The sequence below is a fragment of the Nicotiana tabacum genome, chromosome 5 (assembly GCF_000715075.1).
Source record: "Nicotiana tabacum cultivar K326 chromosome 5, ASM71507v2, whole genome shotgun sequence".
In the NCBI taxonomy this organism is placed as follows: Eukaryota; Viridiplantae; Streptophyta; class Magnoliopsida; order Solanales; family Solanaceae; genus Nicotiana; species Nicotiana tabacum.
Window position 1 is genome coordinate 31,222,664 of NC_134084.1, and position 22,243 is coordinate 31,244,906.

At 42.5% G+C, this 22,243-nt stretch overlaps 1 protein-coding gene and 1 non-coding gene across 2 annotated transcripts; one reads left to right on the forward strand and one right to left on the reverse strand.

The window, feature by feature from the left end:
- Nucleotides 1-18,086: 18,086 nt before the first annotated feature.
- Nucleotides 18,087-18,679, forward strand: LOC142180738 (uncharacterized). Its single transcript, XM_075252804.1, has 2 exons — nt 18,087-18,207; nt 18,330-18,679. The coding sequence occupies exons 1-2, from the start codon at nt 18,087-18,089 to the stop codon at nt 18,677-18,679; spliced, it is 471 nt and encodes a 156-aa protein (XP_075108905.1).
- Nucleotides 18,680-21,934: 3,255 nt separating this feature from the next.
- Nucleotides 21,935-22,041, reverse strand: LOC142181328 (small nucleolar RNA R71). Its single transcript, XR_012709995.1, has one exon. It is a non-coding gene; the product is annotated as a small nucleolar RNA R71 (small nucleolar RNA).
- Between the last annotated feature and the right edge of the window lie 202 nt (nt 22,042-22,243).

Consider the following 22,243-nt stretch of genomic DNA (forward strand, 5'->3'; position numbering starts at 1 on the left):
CAAACATACATTTGATCCGTTTAACCACCCGAAACTCACCAAAGACCTTCGGGACCTCAACCAAACATGCCAACATATCCCATAACATCATTCAAACTTGTTTCAACCTTCGGAACGCTCAAAACACCAAATTAACATCGGATTCAAGCCTAAGAACTCCAAAAACTCCCAAATTCCACTTTCGATCAAAAAGTGTATCAAACCTCGTCCGAATGACCTGAAATTTTGCACGCACGTCACATTCAACACTACGGAACTACTCCAACTTTCGGAATTCCATTCTGACCCCGATATCAAAATCTCACTATCGAACCGGAAACTTCAAAAATTCAACTTTCGGCATTTCAAGCCTAAATAAGTTACGGACCTCCAAAACACAATCTGAACATGCCCCTAAGCCCGAAATCACCCAACGGAGCTAACAAAATCAACAGAATTCCATGCCGAGGCTGTCTTTACAATGCTCCAACTACAGTCCAAATTTTAAAGCTTAAACTCTCTCTTAGGGACTAAGTGTCCCAAAACACTCTGAAACTCAAAACAAATCATCCCGGCAAATCAAAATAGTAGAAACAAACACAAGGAAAGCAGTTAATAGTTGATCGGGGCATTAATTCTTAAAACGACCGGCCGGGTCATTACATCCTCCCCCTCTTAAAACATTCATTCATCCTCGAACGAGCATAGAGACATACCTGAAGTGGTGAAAAGAAGAGGGTAACGGTTGCACATATCCTTCTCGGTCTCCCAGGTCGCCTCTTCGACCGGTTGACCCCGCCACTGAACCTTCACTAATGCAATGTTATTTGACCTCAACTTCTGAACCTGCCAGCCCAATATTGCCACTGGCTCCTTAACATAAGATAGATCTTTGTCCAAATGGACTGAACTGAAATCCAACACGTGCGACGGATCACTGTGATACTTCCGGAGCATTGAAACATGAAATACCGGATGAACTCCTGCCAAGTTGGGAGGTAAGGCAAGCTCATAATCAACTTCCCCAACACGTCTCAATATCTCAAAAGGACCAATAAACCTCGGACTCAACTTCTCTTTCTTCCCAAATCTCATAACGCCCTTCATAGGCGAAACCCGAAGCAGAACCCGCTCTCTAACCATATAGGAAACATCACGAATCTTCTGGTTCGGGTAACTCTTCTGTCTGGACTGAGCTATACGGAGTCTATCCTGAATCACCTTAACCTTCTCCAAAGCATCCTGAACCAAGTCTGTGCACAATAATCTAGCCTCACCCGGTTCAAACCAACCCACCAAGGATCTACACCGCCTACCATATAAGGCCTCATACGGTGCCATCTGAATGCTGGACTGATAGCTGTTGTTTTAGGCAAACTCTGCCAGTGGCAAGAACTGATCCCAAGAACCTCCAAACTCCATCACACACGCATGGAGCATATCCTAAAAAATCTGAATAGTATGCTCGGACTGTCCGTTCGTCTGAGGGTGAAATGTTGTGTTTAACTCCACCCGAGTACCTAACTCATGTTGTACAACCCTCCAGAACCGTGATGTGAACTGAGTACCTCTATCTCAAATGATGGAAATTGGAATACCATGCAGGCGAACAATCTCCCTGATGTAAATCTCTGCCAACTGCTCCGAAGAATAGTTACTACACAGATGAATTAAGTGTGCGGACTTGGTCAGCAGATCAACAATCACCCAAATGGCATCAAACTTTCTCAAAGTCTGTGGGAGCCCAACTACGAAGTCTATGGTGATCCGCTCCCACTTCCACTCCGGAATCTCTGTTGTGATTCAACCCTTCAGGGGGCAACTCATCTTCGTGGAAGATTATCTTATGACATTCCGTCACCTTCCCTACCATATTGGCCATCTACCCGCATGTGATATTTTTGGGCACGTAGGCTTCACTTAACACCTTTATCAAAGCATTCTTAAGCATTCTTGTGTGCCTCTAAATTTTGCAACAGTGACAGTATGGATATCTGAGCTGGGGTTTTGTTCAAATGATCAATGACGGAATATTCCCTTGCTTGCACTTTCCTCCAAAGGACATCTGGTCCTATTTCAATGATAGGCTTCTTGGAAACAACATCCTTACTTGGTCCTCCTAACTGTTCCGGTGTATAGATTCTCTCGGTCCTGGTCATTCCTTGCGCAGTATCGTATTCTTCTATATTTGCCTTCCTTTTTCGCCTAGCCTCGGCAACATAATCCTAAGGTATTTCTTTTGAGTCGAAACGAGGTTTGGTTGATACTGTCACCATGAAAGGTGTGGCCACTTCCACTTCAAATGGAACAGGGGTGGCCGCAAGTAGAGCTACCTCTACCTCAAACAGAACTGATGCAGTTATCTCAACTTCGATCGGTGATTGAGTCTGTAATATAATGGGAGTAAGTGTGACTGCATGTTTAAAGTCATCGCCTTCCCGATTAAGCCCAATTGACCCCTCAGGATCCCATTCCTCATCCATTTCTACTATATGTATCCCGCCACCCCTATGATCGGGGAGGGGTTTGTTATAGACATTGGGTATGGATTCCTTCGCCTATATGACCTTGTTGTCAATTAACGTTTGGATATTATCTTTCAACATTTGGCATTTGTCAATAGTGTTCCCTTTCATACCGAAATTGTATGCACAGGTTTTGTTTGGGTTAACCCATTGGGATGGGTTCTCTAATGCCACAGCAGAAACAGGGGTGACGTAACCAGTGGCTTTCAACCTTTCATACAACTGGTCAATGGGTTCAGCAATAACAATGTACTATCGGGGTAGCTTACGGTCAAAGTTTGGTCGTGGTCTTGGAAACTTTTGGCCAGTTGGAGGTGATTGGAAATGAGATGGTTGGCAATTATAGGTATGATAGGCAGTGTCTGTTTGGGAATATCTGGGAGATGAAGGTTGATATGTGGGTGTTGGTGCTTGGTATGTGGGTGGTGATGGTTGGTATGTGGGTGGTGATGCTTGGTATGTGGGTAGAGGTATTTGATATGTAAGTGGAGATTTTGAGCCTTGAGCCACCATTACTACCCTAACGTCTCTTTTCTTTGATATGCCGCCTGATTGCAATGCTTTATTTATGGCCTGTAATGCCTTAAAATTTGTTACCATCCCTCTTTTTATGCCTTCCTCAATTCTTTCCCCAAGCTTGATGATATCAGAGAATTTATGGTTTTCAATAACCATTAATCTTACATAATACTGCGGATCCTATGCTCTGACGAAGAACTTGTTCATCTATTCCTCGTCCAAAGATGGCCTGACCTTGGCCGCTTCCGACCTCCAACAAGTAGCATACTCGCGGAAGGTTTCAGTAGGTTTCTTCTTAAGGTTTTGGATGTAGAAAATATCTAGTGCATTCTCTGTATTGAACCTACACCGATTAATGAAATCTGACGCATACTCACCCAATTGGACCATTTCTTGGGATCTTGGCTGATGTACCAGAACAAAGCATCTCCAGTAAGACTCCTTATAAAGAGTTTCATCCGGATCTTTTTGTCTTTCCCGACCCCGACAAAATTGTCACAATAGGTCATCAGATGAACCCTGGGATCACATGTACCGTCAAACATCTCGAACTTGAGAGGTTTGTATCCCTCTGGTAGTTCTACATCTGGCTGTATGCATAGGTCTTCATAGTTCAAACTTTCTATTCTCTTTCCACCTTCGACACCATGAAATTGACTTGTCAACTTCTTGAGTACTTCAACCATGTTTTTAATGAGCATGTCCTTCACGGAGGATTCTGGGGTATAGCAGATTGGTTGGATAGAGTGAGACACGGTTTCTACGTATATGGGGTTGTTTTGGTGAGTGCCAGTTGTTGATACCCAATTTTTTCCTATATATTTTTAATATGCAAAATATCTTAAATAGCATGTATATGCATATATAAGCATGTCCAAAGTTTTTATTATTTTTTTCCATAATTTTAAGGTTTTAAATTGATTATTTTTCTCCCTTTTTATACATAAAATCCCCAATAATTATTTTCAAAATTATTATTTAATAATTCATCTATTGGATTTCTATATTAATGCCAAAATATGACTAAGTTAATTTTTATATATTTTTATCATTACATTTAGTATTTTAAAAGATAAATTACACATAATTGCAATATTAGTCCTTTTAAGGTTTAATTATATTTTTTATGCATAAAATTTGATTATGTATTTTTAAATTGCTAATTATGTATTATAAATCATTTTAACATTTTTAAATTATTTTTTAGAAATTTCTACTATTTTTATAAATTAAATAGAGAAAACTGCTATTTAATTATAGCCAAAATTGGCTTTCAATTCTAGCCTAAATCAAACAGACCCCCAACACAATTAAAAACCCCACCAGACCCAAGCCCAAACCTACACCATACCCTACCTACCTACCCCATTCAATCTTGACCGTTGATCATTCAGATCAACGTCCCCATTCCCCCTTCCTTAATTAAACCCAAACGACCCCCCAAACCCTCTCATTCTCTCATTCACTCAACCGACACTCAATTCCCTCTCTCTACCTCTGGTTCTCTCTAGAACCCTCCTCTCCCCTCTTCTCCGATGAACCTTATCCGCCTTCTCCGGCCATCTCCCTGCCCGAATCCATGGTGGCCTCGCCACCTACCAACCTTATGGCTCCCTCTTGAACGTGTGTCATCACTTTGAGGCCTTCAAGCGAACCAGAGGTGGTTCACTTGCCTCTTATGGTTTTTCATGCCATTTTTCGGCCATCCATTGTTGTTCGAATAAGATCTATGACTTTTCCGGCTAAAACCGGTAACATTTCAAGGTTTTCTCACCTTCTCTAGGTTCTCCGAAACCTTAACTTTAAAGATTTTTCTGATATCTTTTAGATCTGTCTTAGATCTGTGTATATTATGAGCTTTTGTCTTTTCCTCAAAGGTTTTTCCCGATCTTTTTTTAAAGTGACTTTTCGTCTTCAAGACTAGAGTTTCTTAACCCATCTTTTTTTTAAATGACTTCTCCTCTTATTTTTAGTACTATCATATGATTTTACTATGTTTAAACGGTTTATTTACATTTTTTTCTACCTGATTCATCACGTTGAAAACCCTAATTATGTTGGTTTTATCTGGGGTTTTGGAACTGTCTTTGTTTATTTGATTTATATGTATACCTGTTTTGATCGATTTCTTTATGGTTAGACCCTTTTCATTGTTTATATTGACCGATTCTAAGTTCTTACCGCTTTTAACTTAACTCTATTAATAACTCTAATTTCTTAAAGATTTTTTTCACTTGTTACTGTGAGTTTTAAAGACTTTCTTTACTTGTTTATGTGTGTTGGCCTGATCTTCTTCACCTGTTGTTGTGTGTTAGATTGGTTTCTTCACTCTGGTTGTATGTGTTAGCCATGACTACTTGACTTGGTTAAGTTTCTGTAGATTACCATGCTTCAAGTGGGTTCCTTTTGCTACTGAGTCTTTAGCCTACTCATGTCACTTTTGTATGATTGTGTTCATCTAGTTTGTTCATCTCTTGCTTCTTTTTGTCGATATGGCTGACCTTGCATGTATGATACACCTGTTCATTCTTCTCTATTTATATGTCGAAGTGCAGAATCATGATTCCCTCTTGATTGATCCTGATTTCCTTAAATTACGATTTGATTGCAAGGTTTTCTTGTAAACCCCTAAAATGTTACTCGTTTGTTTAAGTTGATTGATTCTATTCCCTTATTTGTTGTGGTGTTTCATTCTTGCTGAATCCTTTTCTCAAATTAGTATATTCTGTACTTAGACCCAATCATATGCTTTATACTTTTACTACCCCTTATATGGTAAAAACCAATCTTTCTCAACTGATTTTCTTTCCTTAGTTATCCCTGTTAATATCCGTTTAAGCTGTAATTCCTTGATTAAAAAGAAGTATTTCTATTAATTGGATTCTAATTGTGATTACTTCCATAATTGTGCTAAACCTTTACTTGTTACCTTATTTTTTACCTTTTCAAAGCTATAAATACCCTAAGTCTTTCATTAACAAGACAAGACTTGGCTTTCATAAAAAACCATCTCTCACTTAAAGAAAAATTTTGTGTTATTCTACTACTATTGGCCGGCTGCAATCCAAGGCTAATCATCTTTAAACCTTGGTTCTTTCAGTTTGTTTACATCTATCTTCACTGCTATGTCATAGTTTAATTTAAAGCCTCAACAACAACATGTTTCTATTCCTGTTTTAGTTTCTTTTATTTATGGCCTGCTTTTACTTGTGGTCTTGTTGTGAAGTTTGTATCTAAGCATGCTGATATGATTCCTCCCCCTTTTAATTCATGTGATTCAAGCATGCCTAGACGATTGTATTCTTTTACCTACTGTGCACTTACCATTTTGTGAATCCCAAATCCCCTATCCCTCCTCTATGTGTTTCATGACTGGTTTGGGATTATGCCAGTGTCTAACTATCTCTGAGCATGTCCCTACAAGTCATAATATTCCTGCTGAGGTCAGGTGTCTATAGTCAATATATATGTATCCCCAAATCCCCTTTTACCCCATGTGTGATTACTGAATTCATTCAGTTGCTGTGTGTGGTCTTACCCTGATGTGTTTGAACTATGTCTTACTAATACAACTGCTTTCAACCATTTTTGTTATTGATTGCTTTCAAAATGGACCTGTCAGTCCAGTTTTTAAACAAACTGCTTTCAAACATGTGTCCTGCACTTTCACTATACTCTTAGACCACTAGGTTCTACCCCTTTTGTGTGAGCCTTTTCTTGGGACCCTTGAGCTCCCTCCGAACTTGCACACATAAAAGTTGGCCTTTCCACACTACACTTACTCATCTTGGCTATGAAATCTGGGTGTGAGCACTGCCCGGTATCCCTTGAGGTCCTTAGGGAACTCTGACACACCTAGATATATGGAAAAACTATGAAACAATCTTGGCACTTGAGGTGATTGATTACATAACTCAGCGAGGAAGTCCTAATCAGTCTTCCTATAGTGTAACTTCTTATTTTTCATTGCTACTTATGTAATTTATTTCAATGTTGGTCTATAATAACTTGTTGTAAACAAGTATTGGGGTTGGCTAGTGAAAAGGGATGGGGTAAATATGCATGGTGTAGTTGTTAAGGGGTAAAAAACATGTTGTTAGGTTTATATTCCTAATTGCGCAATAGAAACCATGCTTAGGGTTCATACATGCATTAGAAATCATGCTCTTAGGTCCCATGTTTCTTGCTTCAGCATCTCATCCATCACTTATCCATGTTTTATGTCTATCACTTAGAAATCTTGCTCCTAGGATGATAACAACATTGGCATAAAAGCTACTCTTGTACTTTCAGAAGTCATACTTCAATAATTCTACAACTCTTGTGTGCATTTAGAAATCATGCCTTAGGGATTCTGTTTTTTTAACAATCCTGCTATCTGCATGTGCATAGTAGATATCATGTTCTAGGATCCTGTTTGCATTTTGACGCCTAGTTAATTACCAGTTCATGAAAAGTTAATAAAAAATAATCCTACCTTCTGATGCTTTCTGAATATAACTGGTAATAATCTCTGCATTCGTATCAACTAGAGCAGCATGTTTTAGGTAAAAACAATCTCCAAACTGTTTTAATAATTCTGAATAACTACTGCATACTATTTTATGCCTAGGCAAGCCTTAGGTAATAACTTTAAATAAAACCAGAACCGTCTCTGTGATTAGTGTTTAATTATCAATTGTTAAAATTAGTAGGCAAGCCTGATTCAGACTTCTTTTCTGAGTCATGTAATAAATATGGTTATGATGTTATCACTTAGGTAGCATGCATAGGATTTAATTCAGACTTTAACTGCGTATGAGTCATGATGTCTATGTGCATTTTGTGGAGGTATATTTTAGCCTTTCGTTTGTCTTCCATGCTCCCCTTAATTGAAGTCCTGCTTGTTATTGTATGTCACCTTAGCATTTTGCCTTTAAACCTGAGGGTCTGCCTAGAACCTCCTTCTTATAGGATAGGAGTCCTAAATTCCTCCGGGACTGATGGAAGGGACAGGTAACAACATGCAATAGGGGTCGAGACCAACCCTCGCTTTAATTATCTTCACGGGCGGTTAAGGGTAGATATGGATATGATGATCGGTGCGTTAATACCATGTGTAGCCCCTTTTTGAGGAGTGTCATACCGGGTATTGCATTGATGTGATCCATATTAAAAACAAACCTAGGACACCCCCTTTACATTCATAAGTAGGCTTAGATTGTAACTCTTTACAAAATCTCGCTTTTTCACTAATTGTTTTTCCAACACTTATGTGTTTAAACTTAAATCCCCTACTATTTGAGTTATACTTGTTTATTTATTAATTGCACAAATTCACAAAAAACTGTTTGGCCGGGAACCACACTAGTGGATCCTGAGGGGTGCCTAACACCTTCCCTTTATGATAATTTCAAGCCCTTGCCCTATCTCTAGTTACCAATCGTGGTTATCAATGAACCCTATAGGTGCCCTGAAGCACCCTAAAATCGTTAGGTGGTGACTCTTCAAACTGCAAACCCCCTTTCCCAAAAGGAGTGAGTTGTCCCATACCAAAATGTCATAAAAGCCATTCCACGAAGGAAAAAGGGGGGCGCGACAGCATGGCGACTCTGCTGGGGATATTTAGGCTTTTACCATTTCATACCGTTTTTTGTGAATTTGTACCCTCCCTATGTGCAATTATTTTATTTAATTTCTTTAAGCGTTTAATTTCTTCTTCAAAAGCAAAACTGATATATCTTTCTTGTTTCCTTCCTTTATAACTGCTTTAAATTATAAAACAGCTGTATTTATCGCTTTTTTAACGTGCAAATACATGTCAACATGATTTTACTATAGCATAAGCCTGCTCAACATCATGCTCCACTCGTTCCAAACAAGTACTATAGCAATGCTTGATGAGTAGTTGCGTCCTTCCTATATCATTACCCCCTGAATTCGGAAAGGCTTATTTGCGGTAAAACTAGTCGATTAGCAGTGCAGTCGACAGTTTCATGCCTTCCTCCTTGAGTTGTCCGCTCAAGGGTACCAGTCTAAAACCCCATAGAAACCTTACTCTATTTAAATTGTGCATGCATTATGGTCAAACCTAGTCGGATCAGTTATGTTGTCCACGTAACAATCCTTTACGATAGTCGTGTCCAAAGTCCACTGGATTTCTCTAAACCCAAACGGCCATCATCACGATCTGTGCATTTATTTGAAGAACTAAATGTTTTATCCTAATTGTTGATATTAAATAGTCGAGTCCGATAGGGTATGGTCTTAACCCTTTAGTTTTGCAAAAAATGAAGAATGAGGTCGCCAGCTTCGGTATGGTTAGCACACTCTCACTCTTAATAGACTAGTGGAGGAGTCTTCCATCAAATGACCAAATAAATGAGTGGAAATAGAGGGCCGTCAAAGCTAGCGAAAAGTTGGAATATCTAGAATATAGTCTGCTGGAATTGGAAGGAAAAGTGAGGAAGAGAGTCGCCAACTGCTAGAACGCTGAGGGAAATGAAGGAGAACACCTGGCAAGGGCATTTTTACTAGTGAACCTACGCGATCTAGAGGATTTGATCAACGAGAGCATTCAACCTGAGGAAGGTCCTTCTGGGATTTACTTTTATTGAAACATAACAGGAAGGGATCCCATCAATAGGGAAAATCACAACCTTAGATCCTTCTCTTATTTGTTTACAACTCAGTCATAGTTAGCTTTTAGTTTCCTTAATTTTATTCAGTTATAGTTAGTAGAAATATCACCAAGTGTTATTCAAAATATCTGGGAAGTTGATTACGGAGAATTCGGTGAGTCTGACAAAAGTAGTTGGTAGGTTAATTTCCTGTGGGATTCAACTTTGGGCTAAATACCCAAATTATATTTGCAACGACCGCTTGTCCTTTTTATAAGGCATAGTTGGGCGTGATCAAATTTTGGCGCCATTGCTAGGGAATTAATGGTGTTATCAATTACAGTTGAAATAATTACAAAAATTCTTAGTGTTGGCAATTTTCTTCATTTTCAATCCATACATTGAAATTTTAATGTTTGCTAACTTGGTTGTACAAGTGCATGCCTAGAAACTCATCGAGAACTGGTGAAGTGTTTGAAGCATTATCAGATCTCAAGAAAGTTTTCAAGGCCTTGAATTGGGCCAACCGGAAAAAACAAACAACAATAATCAACTGAACAACCTGAACTAGACATGATAGAGCTGGTAAATAACAGAAACAACTACGGGGATAACGTGGTAGACCCAGCTGCGCAGGTAGTGGCGCCTCTTGTGCCAGAGGCTCCTCTATATGACTGGGTGCAACCCACAGTAGAGAATTTGGCCACAGCGATAGTAGTCCCGCAGATACAGGCTGAATCTTTTCAAATCACAAACAACATGCTGCACTTGTTGCAAAACAAGGGCCTATTTTCGGGGTCATACATTGAAGATCCTCAACAACACTTGAAGAATTTCCTGTCAATCTGCAAAACTCAAAGGCAGCCCAACGTAACTCAGGAAGCAATAAAGTTGTTGTTATTTCCATTCTCAATAAAAGGAGTTGTCCAGACTTGGCTAAATTCACTCCCTATTAATTCCATCACGACTCGGGAGGAGTTAGTCAAGCAATTTGTGAATAAGTTTCATCTACCCAACAAGGCTGCTTAGCAAATTGATGAAATTTTGAGCTTTAGACAGAAACCAATGGAAACATTGCAAGAAACATGGTAACGATTCGAAGGGATGTTGGTTATATGTCCGCACCACGGTATTCTAGAACAGATATTAGGGCAGCAGTTTTACATAGGTCTGACAGATAGCGTGAAGGCTAATGTTGATGCTTCAGCTGGTGGAGCATTCTTGAGCAAATCATGGAGAGAAAGCTAGATCCTGCTTGACAAGATGGCACAAAATTCGGGGTGGACAACTAGGAATGCACCTATCACTCCAGTAGTTCACTCAGTGGCCTTAGATCCAACCAAAACTCTTGCTAAAAATAGGCCTCCTTAATGACACAAATGAGCATACTCACCAAAAAGGTGGAAGAGTCAGGGCAGAAGCAGCAGGTGCACAAGATACAACTAATGGGGGATTATGCACATCTTGCCTTAGTCAGCCAATTGATAGTCAGTGGAATGTGGAAAGTGATCATCATCATTACCCTGAGAACATGAGTTATATGTCTAATTATGGGGGCCAGAGACAGGGTGGTTAGAATTGGGGCCTATAGAATCAGCCATACAGTCCAGTCTAGCCACAACGCAATAATGGAAATATGGGAGCCATGCGACCTGTCATGGGCGGCTTTTCAGCCGTGCCCCATGACCCCTTGGGCGCGCCCCATGACGCCCTAGCAAGCCTTCCAATGCCTAGCGCCATGGACGGTCCCGTGGTCTTGGCCGTGCCAAGTGACAAGCACGCATGTGCCTCTGTCGCCCTACCGATATCCCTCGCCAGCGCCCAACTGCAGGCGGATGCCAACAACACCCCGCGCGCAGACAACGCTGCACACGCAGACCCTGATGCCAAAGACTATGCTGCTGACAACGGACATGTTTCTGCCTTATAGAAAACTAAGTCTTTTTCATTGTAAATATAGAGTAGTTTTATTCTATGTACTTCCAATATGTTTCTCTAGCTTAATCAAGTCTAGTCTTGTAGCTTTGGTTTATTTTTTTTAAGCATTATTAGGGGGGATCAAGCAATCAAACTTTCTAGCAAGCAAACAATTCTCTGTACTGGTGTCTCTCCCCCTCGACATCGCGTTGTCTTTCTGTAATAGCTTTCATCAATGCAATCAAGCTTTCTTTCATTCTCAATTCTCATTCATGTTCTCTCAATTGCTCTTGACATTGGATTTTCCATACGACACTGACAATCTAGTCTAGCGTACGGAGGGGACCTCAATTGGCGGACAACAACTACACTGACATCAGTTGCTTAGCCTTATGTCGCCCTTCCAAGGAATCTCAGGAAGGCGCCGCGTAATAGTTGGTATCAGAGCCTAGGCTCGACATCGGACGAGGGAACGCATTGCCATTACCACCATTTCTGACCATGGTGAATCATGGGGACCGCATTGCGGCCCTTGAACAGACGGTTGACGGATTACTGCCCATCATGGATACGGTGCCTGAACTAAGAACCAGCCTAGGGCAAAGGTTGGATGACCTGGACCGCAGGGTGCTCCAGGCCGAAGTTGACATAGAAAACATCAGTCGTGACTCCGAGGGAGATCGGCAAACGGCAGCCACAAAGGCAGCCAAAATTTTTGGCAAATTCGAGGGACTTCAACAGGAGCGTGCCGAGGATTTAGCTTACAGGGCACAAGAGGAAGACAGGGTGACTGCCATGCAACAAACTATTGACGACTTGACAGACAAGCTCAATGTTGTCAATGCTGCTTTACAGGGCCTACTGCGAGGCGGTGGAAACCAGATCGGGGGCGCTGCAAACCCCACTTCCGCGACACAAAAACTGAAAATTCCTGAGCCAAAGCCATATAGTGGAGCTAGGAATGCCAAGGAAGTGGAGAACTTCATCTTTGATGTCGAACAATATTTCGATGTTGTTGGGGGCCTAGAAGAAGCTAAGAAGGTAGCAACTGCTGCCATGTATCTTCAGGGTGATGCTAAACTCTGGTGGCGGGTGAAATACGAAGCCATCAAGGCCGGTGAAGATGCTCTCGAAACATGGGCAGAACTGAAGGCAGCCATACGCCTACAGTTCTTCCCCGAAAATGTTGAATACAATTCAAGGAGAAAGCTACGGGAGCTCCGCCAGACCAAATCCGTGCGGGACTACGTGCGGGAATTCTCCGCGCTCATGCTAAGCATACGCGACATGAGGGACAAAGACAAGCTCTTCACTTTCCTAGAAGGGCTGAAACCTTATGCCAGTATGGAGCTACAAAGACAACGGGTAGATTCCCTGCCCAAGGCGATCCAAGCAGCTGAATGTCTTGGGGACTATCAAATGGAGGCTCTAAAGGATAGGCCTCAGCCGCCTGCCCGAGCAGGATTCAAAGGGGGCCAGGCTAGCAATGGTGGCCCTAGCAGAAGTGGGGGATATCGGGGCTCAACCAAACCTAAGGCTCCCTCCATAGGCAGCAACAGTGTTGCATCTAACAACAATGATCGGGGGAGGAAGCCTCATTCAGGATGCCGTCATTGTGGCGGACCACATTGGAACAATGAGTGCCCACATGCACAGATGAACACCCATAAAACTTTTGATGATGGGACTGATGACGTCTCAGATGATGCGGATCAGACTGAACCAGTAGGTGCCTTCAATGCAATTGTTGGCTCCATTTCTGAGGCATTAGCAAAGACTAGTGCTGGTATCCATAAGAAGAAGGACCCATGTCCAGTCACCAAGAAAGGAAAAAAGAAGGCGGATGATGAGACTTCTCTTAAGCACGAGAGGACCTTAATGTTCGTTGAGATGAAGGTGAATGGCAAGCCCATTCGGGCCATGGTAGACACGGGTTCTACCCACAACTATTTATCCTCGACTCAGGTGGAGTTCCTTGGTCTAGTTGTAGGGAAAGGTAGAGGTCGTGTCAAGGCTATCAACTCACCTCCCCAGCCAGTGGGTGGAATAGCCAAAGAAGTACCGGTGAAACTTGGCCCTTACGAAGGAAAATTCAACCTGCGTGTGGTGATCATAGATGACTTCGAGTTGATAGTTGGATTGGAATTCCTGAGGCAAACCAACACTATGCCCGTACTGTATGTTGACATGTTACTGATGATGGGAGCAAACGGGACCAAGCCCTGCATTATCCCTATGCATGCCCATGAAGATGGTCGTTGAAAACATCTCGGCCTTGCAGTTGAAGAAGGGGGTCAAAAGGAATGAACCCACGTTCCTGGCAACCCTATGCATTGAAGATGTAGAACGCTCCTCGGACCCCATTCCTGATCCCGTGAAGGAGCTACTACTAGAGTTTGAAGATATCATGCCAAAAGACATGCCAAAGCGACTACCGCCTAGGCGCACTGTGGACCATGAAATTGAGCTGGTGCCGAGCGCGAAGCCACCCGCCCGGGCACCTTACAGAATGTCACAACCCGAACTCATCGAGCTTCGGAGACAATTGACAAAAATGCTAGACACAGGGATTATCGTACCCTCCAAATCCCCATACGGGTCCCCTGTGCTATTCCAAAAGAAACATGATGGTAGTCTACGACTCTGTGTGGACTCTCGGGCTCTAAACAAAATTACTGTGAAGAACAAGTACCCTATTCTGTTAATGGCAGACTTGTTCGATAGACTGGGTGGTGTGACGGTGTTCACCAAAATAGACCTGAAGACAGGTTATTGGCAAGTTCGAATTGCAGAGGGTGATGAGCACAAGACGACCTGTGTGACAAGATATGGGTCGTACGATTTCCTGGTTATGCCATTCGGCTTGACCAATTCCCAGCTACGTTTTGCACTTTGATAAACCAAGTCTTACGAGAGTACATTGATGAATTCGTGGTGGTCTACTTGGATGACATTGTGGTATATAGCCAAACATTGGAGGAACACCTAATGCACTTGCGAAAGGTCCTAGCTCGATTGCATGAGCATGAACTATATGCGAAGCTATCTAAGTGCTCATTTGCTCAAAAACAAATTGACTTCCTCGGACATGTAAGGGCAGATCAAGATGGACCAGCAGAAGATTCAGGCAATCACAGATTGGCCTCCGCCTAAGGATATCCACGCCTTGAGGGCGTTCCTTGGTCTATGCAATTTCTATTGGCGATTTGTGAAAAACTACTCCCTCATTGCAGTACCATTGACAGAACTCCTCAAGAAGGTCACGCCTTGGGAATGGGGACCCAAGCGAGCGGAGGCCTTCAACGCATTGAAAGAGGCTATGTCTAGTAGCCCCGTCTTGGCCCTTTCTGATTTGGCCAAGCCATTCGAAGTACAAACAGATGTATCTGACTATGCCCTCGGTGGAGTCCTGCTACAAGAAGGGCATCCTGTAGCGTACGAGAGTCGGAAGCTGAAAGATGCAGAGCGGCGCTATGCCGCCCATGAGAAAGAATTATTGGTTGTTGTCCACTGCTTACGCCTCTAGAGGCACTATCTACTGGGGACCCCATTCGTGGTCAAGACAGACAACACAACTGTTAGCCATTTCATGAACCAGCCGAAGTTGAATGGTCGATAGCCCAGGTGGCAGGAACTCCTAGCTGAATTCCACTTCAACCTGGAGTACCGAAGTGGGAAGACCAATCATGTTGGTGATGCGCTCAGTCGGAGAGCTGATCTAGCATCGGTGTGCCTACTCGCCACCCTAAGGGGGAGCGAAGTAGCCACCTCCATCAAGGACCAGATACAGGATTTACTCATCAAGGATCCTGCTGCACAGTATTTGGTTGATTTGGTAGGACAAGGCAAGACTCGCCAGTTCTACATGAAAGATGGTTTTCTGAAAGTGAAAGGGAATCGACTTTATGTTCCTAAAGGAGGAGATCTACGAAGGACTCTTCTGGCTGAATGTCATGATACTCTATGGGCCGGCCATCCCGGTGAAGAACGCACCATGGCGTTACTTCGCCGTGCATATTATTGGCCTCAAATGGCCGATGACTATCGGAGATCTAACAACTATCTTGGTTGTGGTAGATCGGTTTTCCAAGTATGCTACCTTTATTGCTGCCCCATAATATATATCAGCAGAAGATACAGCTCAACTCTTCTTCTCTTATGTCGTCAAATATTGGGGCCTGCCCAAAGACATTGTTAGTGATCGTGACTCACGCTTCACTAGTAACTTTTGGACCCAACTATTAAAGTGCCTTGGGTCGAAGCTGAGTCACAGCTCAAGTTTTCATCCACAATCTGATGGCCAGGCGGAGCGGTTCAATGGTATGTTGGAGGAATATATCCGTCATTTTGTAACCGAATCGCAGAAGAATTGGGTGAAGCTTCTGGATGCTGCTCAACTGTGTTTCAATTCACAAAAGAGCTCTAGTACAAACAAAAGCACTTTTGAAATTGTTACCGGACAACAACCGCTACTCCCACACACAGTCAATGCACCAAATATGTCTAAATCTCCTCGAGCTGCTAGCTTCTCAAAAGAGTGGAAGCGAAATTTGGAGATAGTGCAGAGCTATCTTGTCAAGGCTCAAAAGCGGATGAAGAGGCATGCTGATTAGAATCGTCGCTTTGTTGAATACCAAGTAGGAGACAAAGTGATGGTCAAAATTCCAAAGCGTTACTTATTTTCGGGGGTCCATGACCCTCGCCTATTGCAAAAATACATTGGACCCTTGTCCATTGAAAGGCGCATTAGGAAAGTTGCATACCGGGTGGATACCCCAGTTTGGTGGAAAATTCATCCTGTCTTCCATGTCAGCCTCCTGAAACCTTTTCGAGAAGACACGGAGGATCCTTCAAGGAGCCAGCTCACAATACCCAGTATTCGAGGGCCCAATTCAATCGGGAAAAGGCGTGTTGAAGCTATCCTTGATGATAGAGTAATTCATGCCTCAAGGAAAGATCACCAAGAGTTCTTGGTAAAATGGCAGGGCTGTGATGCAGAGGAGAACACTTGGGAGAGGGGCACAAACCTCAAAGCCTACAAGAGCCTAATTAAAGATTATCTTGCAAGTAAGGCGTCGAGGACGTCGCCAACTCAGGTGGGGGAGAATGTCATGGGCAGCTTTTTAGCCGTTCCCCATGACCCCTTGGGAGCGCCCCGTGGCGCCCTAGCAAGCCTTCCAATGCCTAGCACCACGGACGGCCCCATGGCCTTTACCGCGCCAAGTGACAAGCACGCATGTGCCTCTGTCGCCCCACCTATATCCCTCGCCAGCACCCAACCGCAGGCGGATGCCAACAGCGTCGCACGCGTAGACCCTGATGCCAAAGACTATGCTGCTGACAACGGACCTGTTTCTGCCTTATAGAAAACTAAGTCTTTTTCATTGTAAATATAGAGCAATTTTATTCCATGTACTTCCAATATGTTTCTCTAGCTTAATCAAGTCTAGTCTTGTAGCTTTGGTTTATTTTTTTAAGCATTATTAGGTGGGATCAAGCAATCAAACTTTCTAGCAAGCAAACAATTCTCTGTACTGGTGTCTCTCCCCCTCGACACCGGGTTGCCTTTCTGTAATAGCTTTCATCAAAGTAATCAAGCTTTCTTTCATTCTCAATTCTCATTCATGTTCTCTCAATTTCTCTTGACATTGGTTTTCCCGTACGGCACTGACAATCTAGTCTAGTGTATGGAGGGGACCTCAATTGGCGGACAACAACTGCACTGACATCAGTTGCTTAGCCTTACGTCGCCCTTCCAAGGAATCTCAGGAAGGCATCGCGTAACAGACCTCACGATAATGTGGCACCCTACCAAAGGCCACAGTGGTACAATAACCAAAATCAGTAGCAGGGTTATCATCCTCCTCAACAACAACATGGTGGGAGACAGAAAGATGGGTTTGCTAGACTCGAGGCAATGATGCAGCAGGTTATTGGGTCAAATGCAAAAATGAGTGAAAGATTAGATGCACATGGGTCTGCCATAAAGAATATTGAAGTGCAAATGGGCCAGATCTCGATGCCTTTGAATAATCGTCCTCATGGGACATTGCCTGCAGACACTCAGGTAAATCTAAAAGATCAAGGCCCAAAGCAGCTGATGGCAGTGAGTCTACGTAATGGCAGAGACCTAGACTTGGAGAAAGAAAGGGCTCGAGAAAGCAGACAGGCTGAGACACTTGTACCAATGCCCATTGAGCTAGATGATTCAGCAAAACTGACAGAGGTGACAATACAGCCTGCCCAGGAAGAAACCAACACACAGATTGAGGTTGAGAAAGAAGCTGAGACAGCCCAGGAACCGGTAGTTGAGGTGGTGTCTGACAAAGAGAAAATCTAAATCACTGGGATGAATAGACCACCAGTACCATTCCTATAGAGGTAGGCCAAATACCAGAAAGATGAACAATACAAGAAATTCTTGGAGATGTTGAAACAAATTCAGGTAAATATTCCATTGATTGATGCTTTGAAGGAGATGCCTGGTTATGCAAAAATGATGAAGGACTTGATGTCCCAAAAATTCGACTTCCAAGACTTGGCTAAAATGACTCTAAATCAGACCTGCAGTGCTCTGGTGACTAGACCAGCTGTTGAAAAGTTGTTTGATCTAGGGAGTTTCACAATTTCCTGCACCATTGGTAACTTTGCCTTTGCCAAAGCACTCTGTAATTTGGGGGCTAGCATAAATCTTATGCCCCTGGAGATCTATAAGAGATTGGGGATTGGAAGAGCTATACATAAGTCTATGTTGTTGCAGCTAGCTGACAAACTGTGAAAAAACCCTCAGGTATTTTGGATGACGTATTGATACAGGTAGGGAAATTTGTGTTCCCTGCAGATTTTGTGATTCTGGATTGTAGAGTGGATGAAGAAATTTCCATAATTTTAGGAAGGTCGTTCTTGGCCACAAGGCGAGCCCTCATTGATTGTGAAACTGGGGAGCTCAAGATGAGGTTGAATGATGAGGAGATCACATTCAACGTGCAGAAATCTATGAGGCGACCAAGCGAATTCGCCTATTATTCTCTTATTGATGTCGTGGATGTAATCGTGGAAGAGGATGATGAGACATGGACTATTGAGGATCCTCTTGCTGCATCACTTATGAATTTAGATGAGGCGAATGGGGAGAATTGACATAATAGGTGCTGGCTCTTGAGGGCAAAGGCTTTTGGGAGAGAATCACTTGAACTCGAGCCCCTGCACTTAGAAAAAAGAGAAACTCTTCCAGCCAAGCCATCCATAGAAGAACCACCAAAGCTGGAGTTGAAGCCACTGCCCACCCATCTCAGGTATGTGTTCCTAGGACCTAACTCCACATTACTTGTTATTGTCTCATCTAGTTTGTTAGATGTGCAGGCACAACAACTTTTGTAGGTACTCACGGAGTGCAAGACTGCCATTAGGTGGACCATGGCAGGCATTAAGGGGATCAGCCCGACATATTGTATGCATAAAATTCTGCTGGAAGAGGGGCACAAACCTTCCAGGGAGCACCAAAGAAGGCTGAACCCCAACATGAAGGAAGTGGTGAAGAAGGAGATCATTAAGTGGTTAGATGTGAGAATTACTTTCCCCATCTCTAATAGCAACTGGGTTAGCCCGGTGCAATGTGTTCCTAAGAAGGGTGGTATGAAGTTGGTAAAAAATGATAACAATGAGCTGATCTCTATAAGAACCGTCATAGGCTGGAGAATATGTATGGACTATAGGAAATTGAATCTGGCCACCCGGAAAGACCACTTCCCACTTCCATTCATTGATCAGATGCTTGACAGACTGGCAGGGAGGTCCCACTTCTGTTTTGTGGATGGGTACTCAGGGTACAACCAAATCTCCGTTGCACCAGAGGAAAGAGATAAGACCTCGTTCATATGTCCATATGGGATTTATGCCTTCTGGAGGATGCCTTTTGGCCTATGCAATGCACCCGCCACATTCTAAAGATGCATGATGGCCATATTCACCGACATGGTTGAAGACATAATGGAGGTGTTCATGGATGATTTCTCAGTGATAGGAAACTCATTCGATGAGTTCCTTACAAACCTGACTCGAGTGTTGAAAATGTGTATCGAGACTAACCTTGTACTTAATTGGGAAAAGTGCCATTTCATAGTATAAGAGGGTATAGTCTTGGGACACCTGGTATCAAGCAAGGGAATCAAGGTAGATCATGCTAAAGTTGATGTGATAGCAAAGTTGCCACCCTCACATCAGTTAAGGCAATCAGGAGCTTCCTCGGGCATGCCGGTTTCTACCGGAGATTCATCAAAGACTTCTCAAAAATTGCCAACCCTCTGTGTAAGTTGTTAGAAAAAGATCACCCTTTCATGTTTTCTGATGATTGCAGGGTAGCATTCGAGGAGTTGAAAAAGAGGCTAGTCACATCACCCATCATTGTTGCCCCCGACTGGGAGCAACCATTCGAACTCATGTGTGACGCCAATAATTATGCAGTGGGGGCAGTGCTAGGTGATATTAGGCTAGATTTATGTCATTTTACGATTGTTTTGCCCCAGCTTGATTATGTTTCAATGCTCTAATATAATTAAATGATGAAAAATGAGCTCTAAATTGTGTTGCAGGAATGATGAGCTTATATAAGGCCTTAAAGATGTGATTGGAGTTGTATTGAAGCAAGAAAGACCCCTAGGAGCTGAGTGAGCAAGACGACGAGAAAAAGAATCAACCAAATGAAGGCCTGGACTAGCGCGGCCTCGCTAGCCTAGTTCCAGAAAATAATTCCTGGGGGTAAATTTGGAAGTCTGGGGGGAAAATTCACTTAACCTATAGAAGGTCAAGCTCTCCCAAGGAGTGTGTGTGCAGCTTTTGATAGCTGAGAGCAAGAAAAGGAAAGGCCAGAGGCAAGGAGGAGTATTCTACATCAAGTTCTTCTCTTCTTCCTTTTATTTTTATGATTTGTAATGAATTTAATTATTGTGATGAACATCATTGTTATGAGTAGCTAACTCTTTTAATCTAATGTTTTGGGTGAACCCGTTATGGATGAACTTGTTGTTATATTAATATAATTTGAATTGGTTGTTAATCTCTATTTGTTCAACTACGTTTTGATTTTGGTTAGTTGAAAGAATCCTCAATTAGCCGTTCCTATTTATTATGTATCTTCTTGAGAGAGAGTGCATATTTAGGTAATTGTTTGAACAACATCACTCCCGGAGTATAGGAGAGAGTCATAACCGAGGGTTTAGAGGTTGGAGTAAAGATAACGATACTTCGGGTGCGATCTAAGTGAACTGTAATGCGAATCTAGCTAGTGTAGCTTGAGAGAGTGCGTCTAGTAAATTATCATAATTACTTGAGAGAGAGAGTTATGATAGCTGGAGAGTTCATGATCGATAGAGACAACTAATTCATAACTATAAGAAACATAGGACTAAGGAATTCAACAACGGGGGAAACCATTACCTTAGACCTTTATTCCAATTGTCTACAACTACATAGTAGTTAATATTCGTTTTATTGATTCTGTTAGTTGGAGTAGTGACCATAACACCATTTGTTATTTACAAAGTTTGAGAAGGTTGACTCATAAGAATTTAGTACTTTAAAGGCTTCTCTTGATACGTTAATTCCCTGTGGGATTCGACTCGGGGCATAATACCCTGGATTATATTTGCAATGCCCACTTAGTCTTTTAATAGACACAGTTGAGCGTGATCAAATTTTGGCGCTGTTTCCAGGGAGTTAACGGTATTATCAATTATGATTGAAAGAAGTACAAAAACTCTTAGTGTAGTTAGTTCTCTCTATAGCCAACGTTTACATTGAAATTTTTAATGTTTGTCGACTTGGTTGCACAGGTGAATGCCTAGAAACTCATCGAGAACTGGTGAAGTATTTGAAGCATTACCAGATCCCGAGAAATTTTTCAAGGCCTTAAACCTGGCCAACCGGAAAAACAAACAACAACAAACAACTAACCCATTAGAAACAACAATGGGAGATCACGAAGAACACCCAGCTGTACCAATAGCGCCAATGGAACCTCTTGTGCCAGAGGCGGCTCTCTATGACTGGGCACAACCCACAGCTGAAAATTTGGCCACCTCGATTTTAGTCCCGCAGATACAAGCTGAATCCTTCCAAATCACGAATAACATGTTGCATTTGTTGCAAAACAAGGGATTATTTTCGGGGTCACAAGTCGAAGATCCTAAACAACATTTGAAAAATTTTCTGTCAATCTGCAATACCCAAAGGCAGCCCAATGTAACTCCAGAAGCAATCAAGTTGCTATTATTCCCATTTTCAGTGACAGGAGCTGCTCAGACCTGGTTAAAGTCACTCCCCATAAATTCCATAACAACTTGGGAGGAGTTAGTCAGGCAATTCGTGAACAAGTTCCACCCCCCCAACAAAACCGCGCAACAGATTAATAACATTTTGAGTTTTAAACAGAGACCAATGGAAACATTGCATGAAACATAGGAGCGTTTTAAAGGGATGCCGGTCATATGTCCGCACCATGGCATTCTAGATTTGATGTTGGGACAGCGGTTCTACATAGGATTGTCAGATAACGTGAAGAACATTGTTGATGCTTCAGCCGGTGGAGCATTTTTGAGTAAAACATGGAGAGAAGGTCAAGGTATGCTTGACAAGATGGCGCAGAATTCGGGATGGATAACTAGAAATGCACCAATCACTCCAGTGGTGCACTCAGTTCCTTTAGAT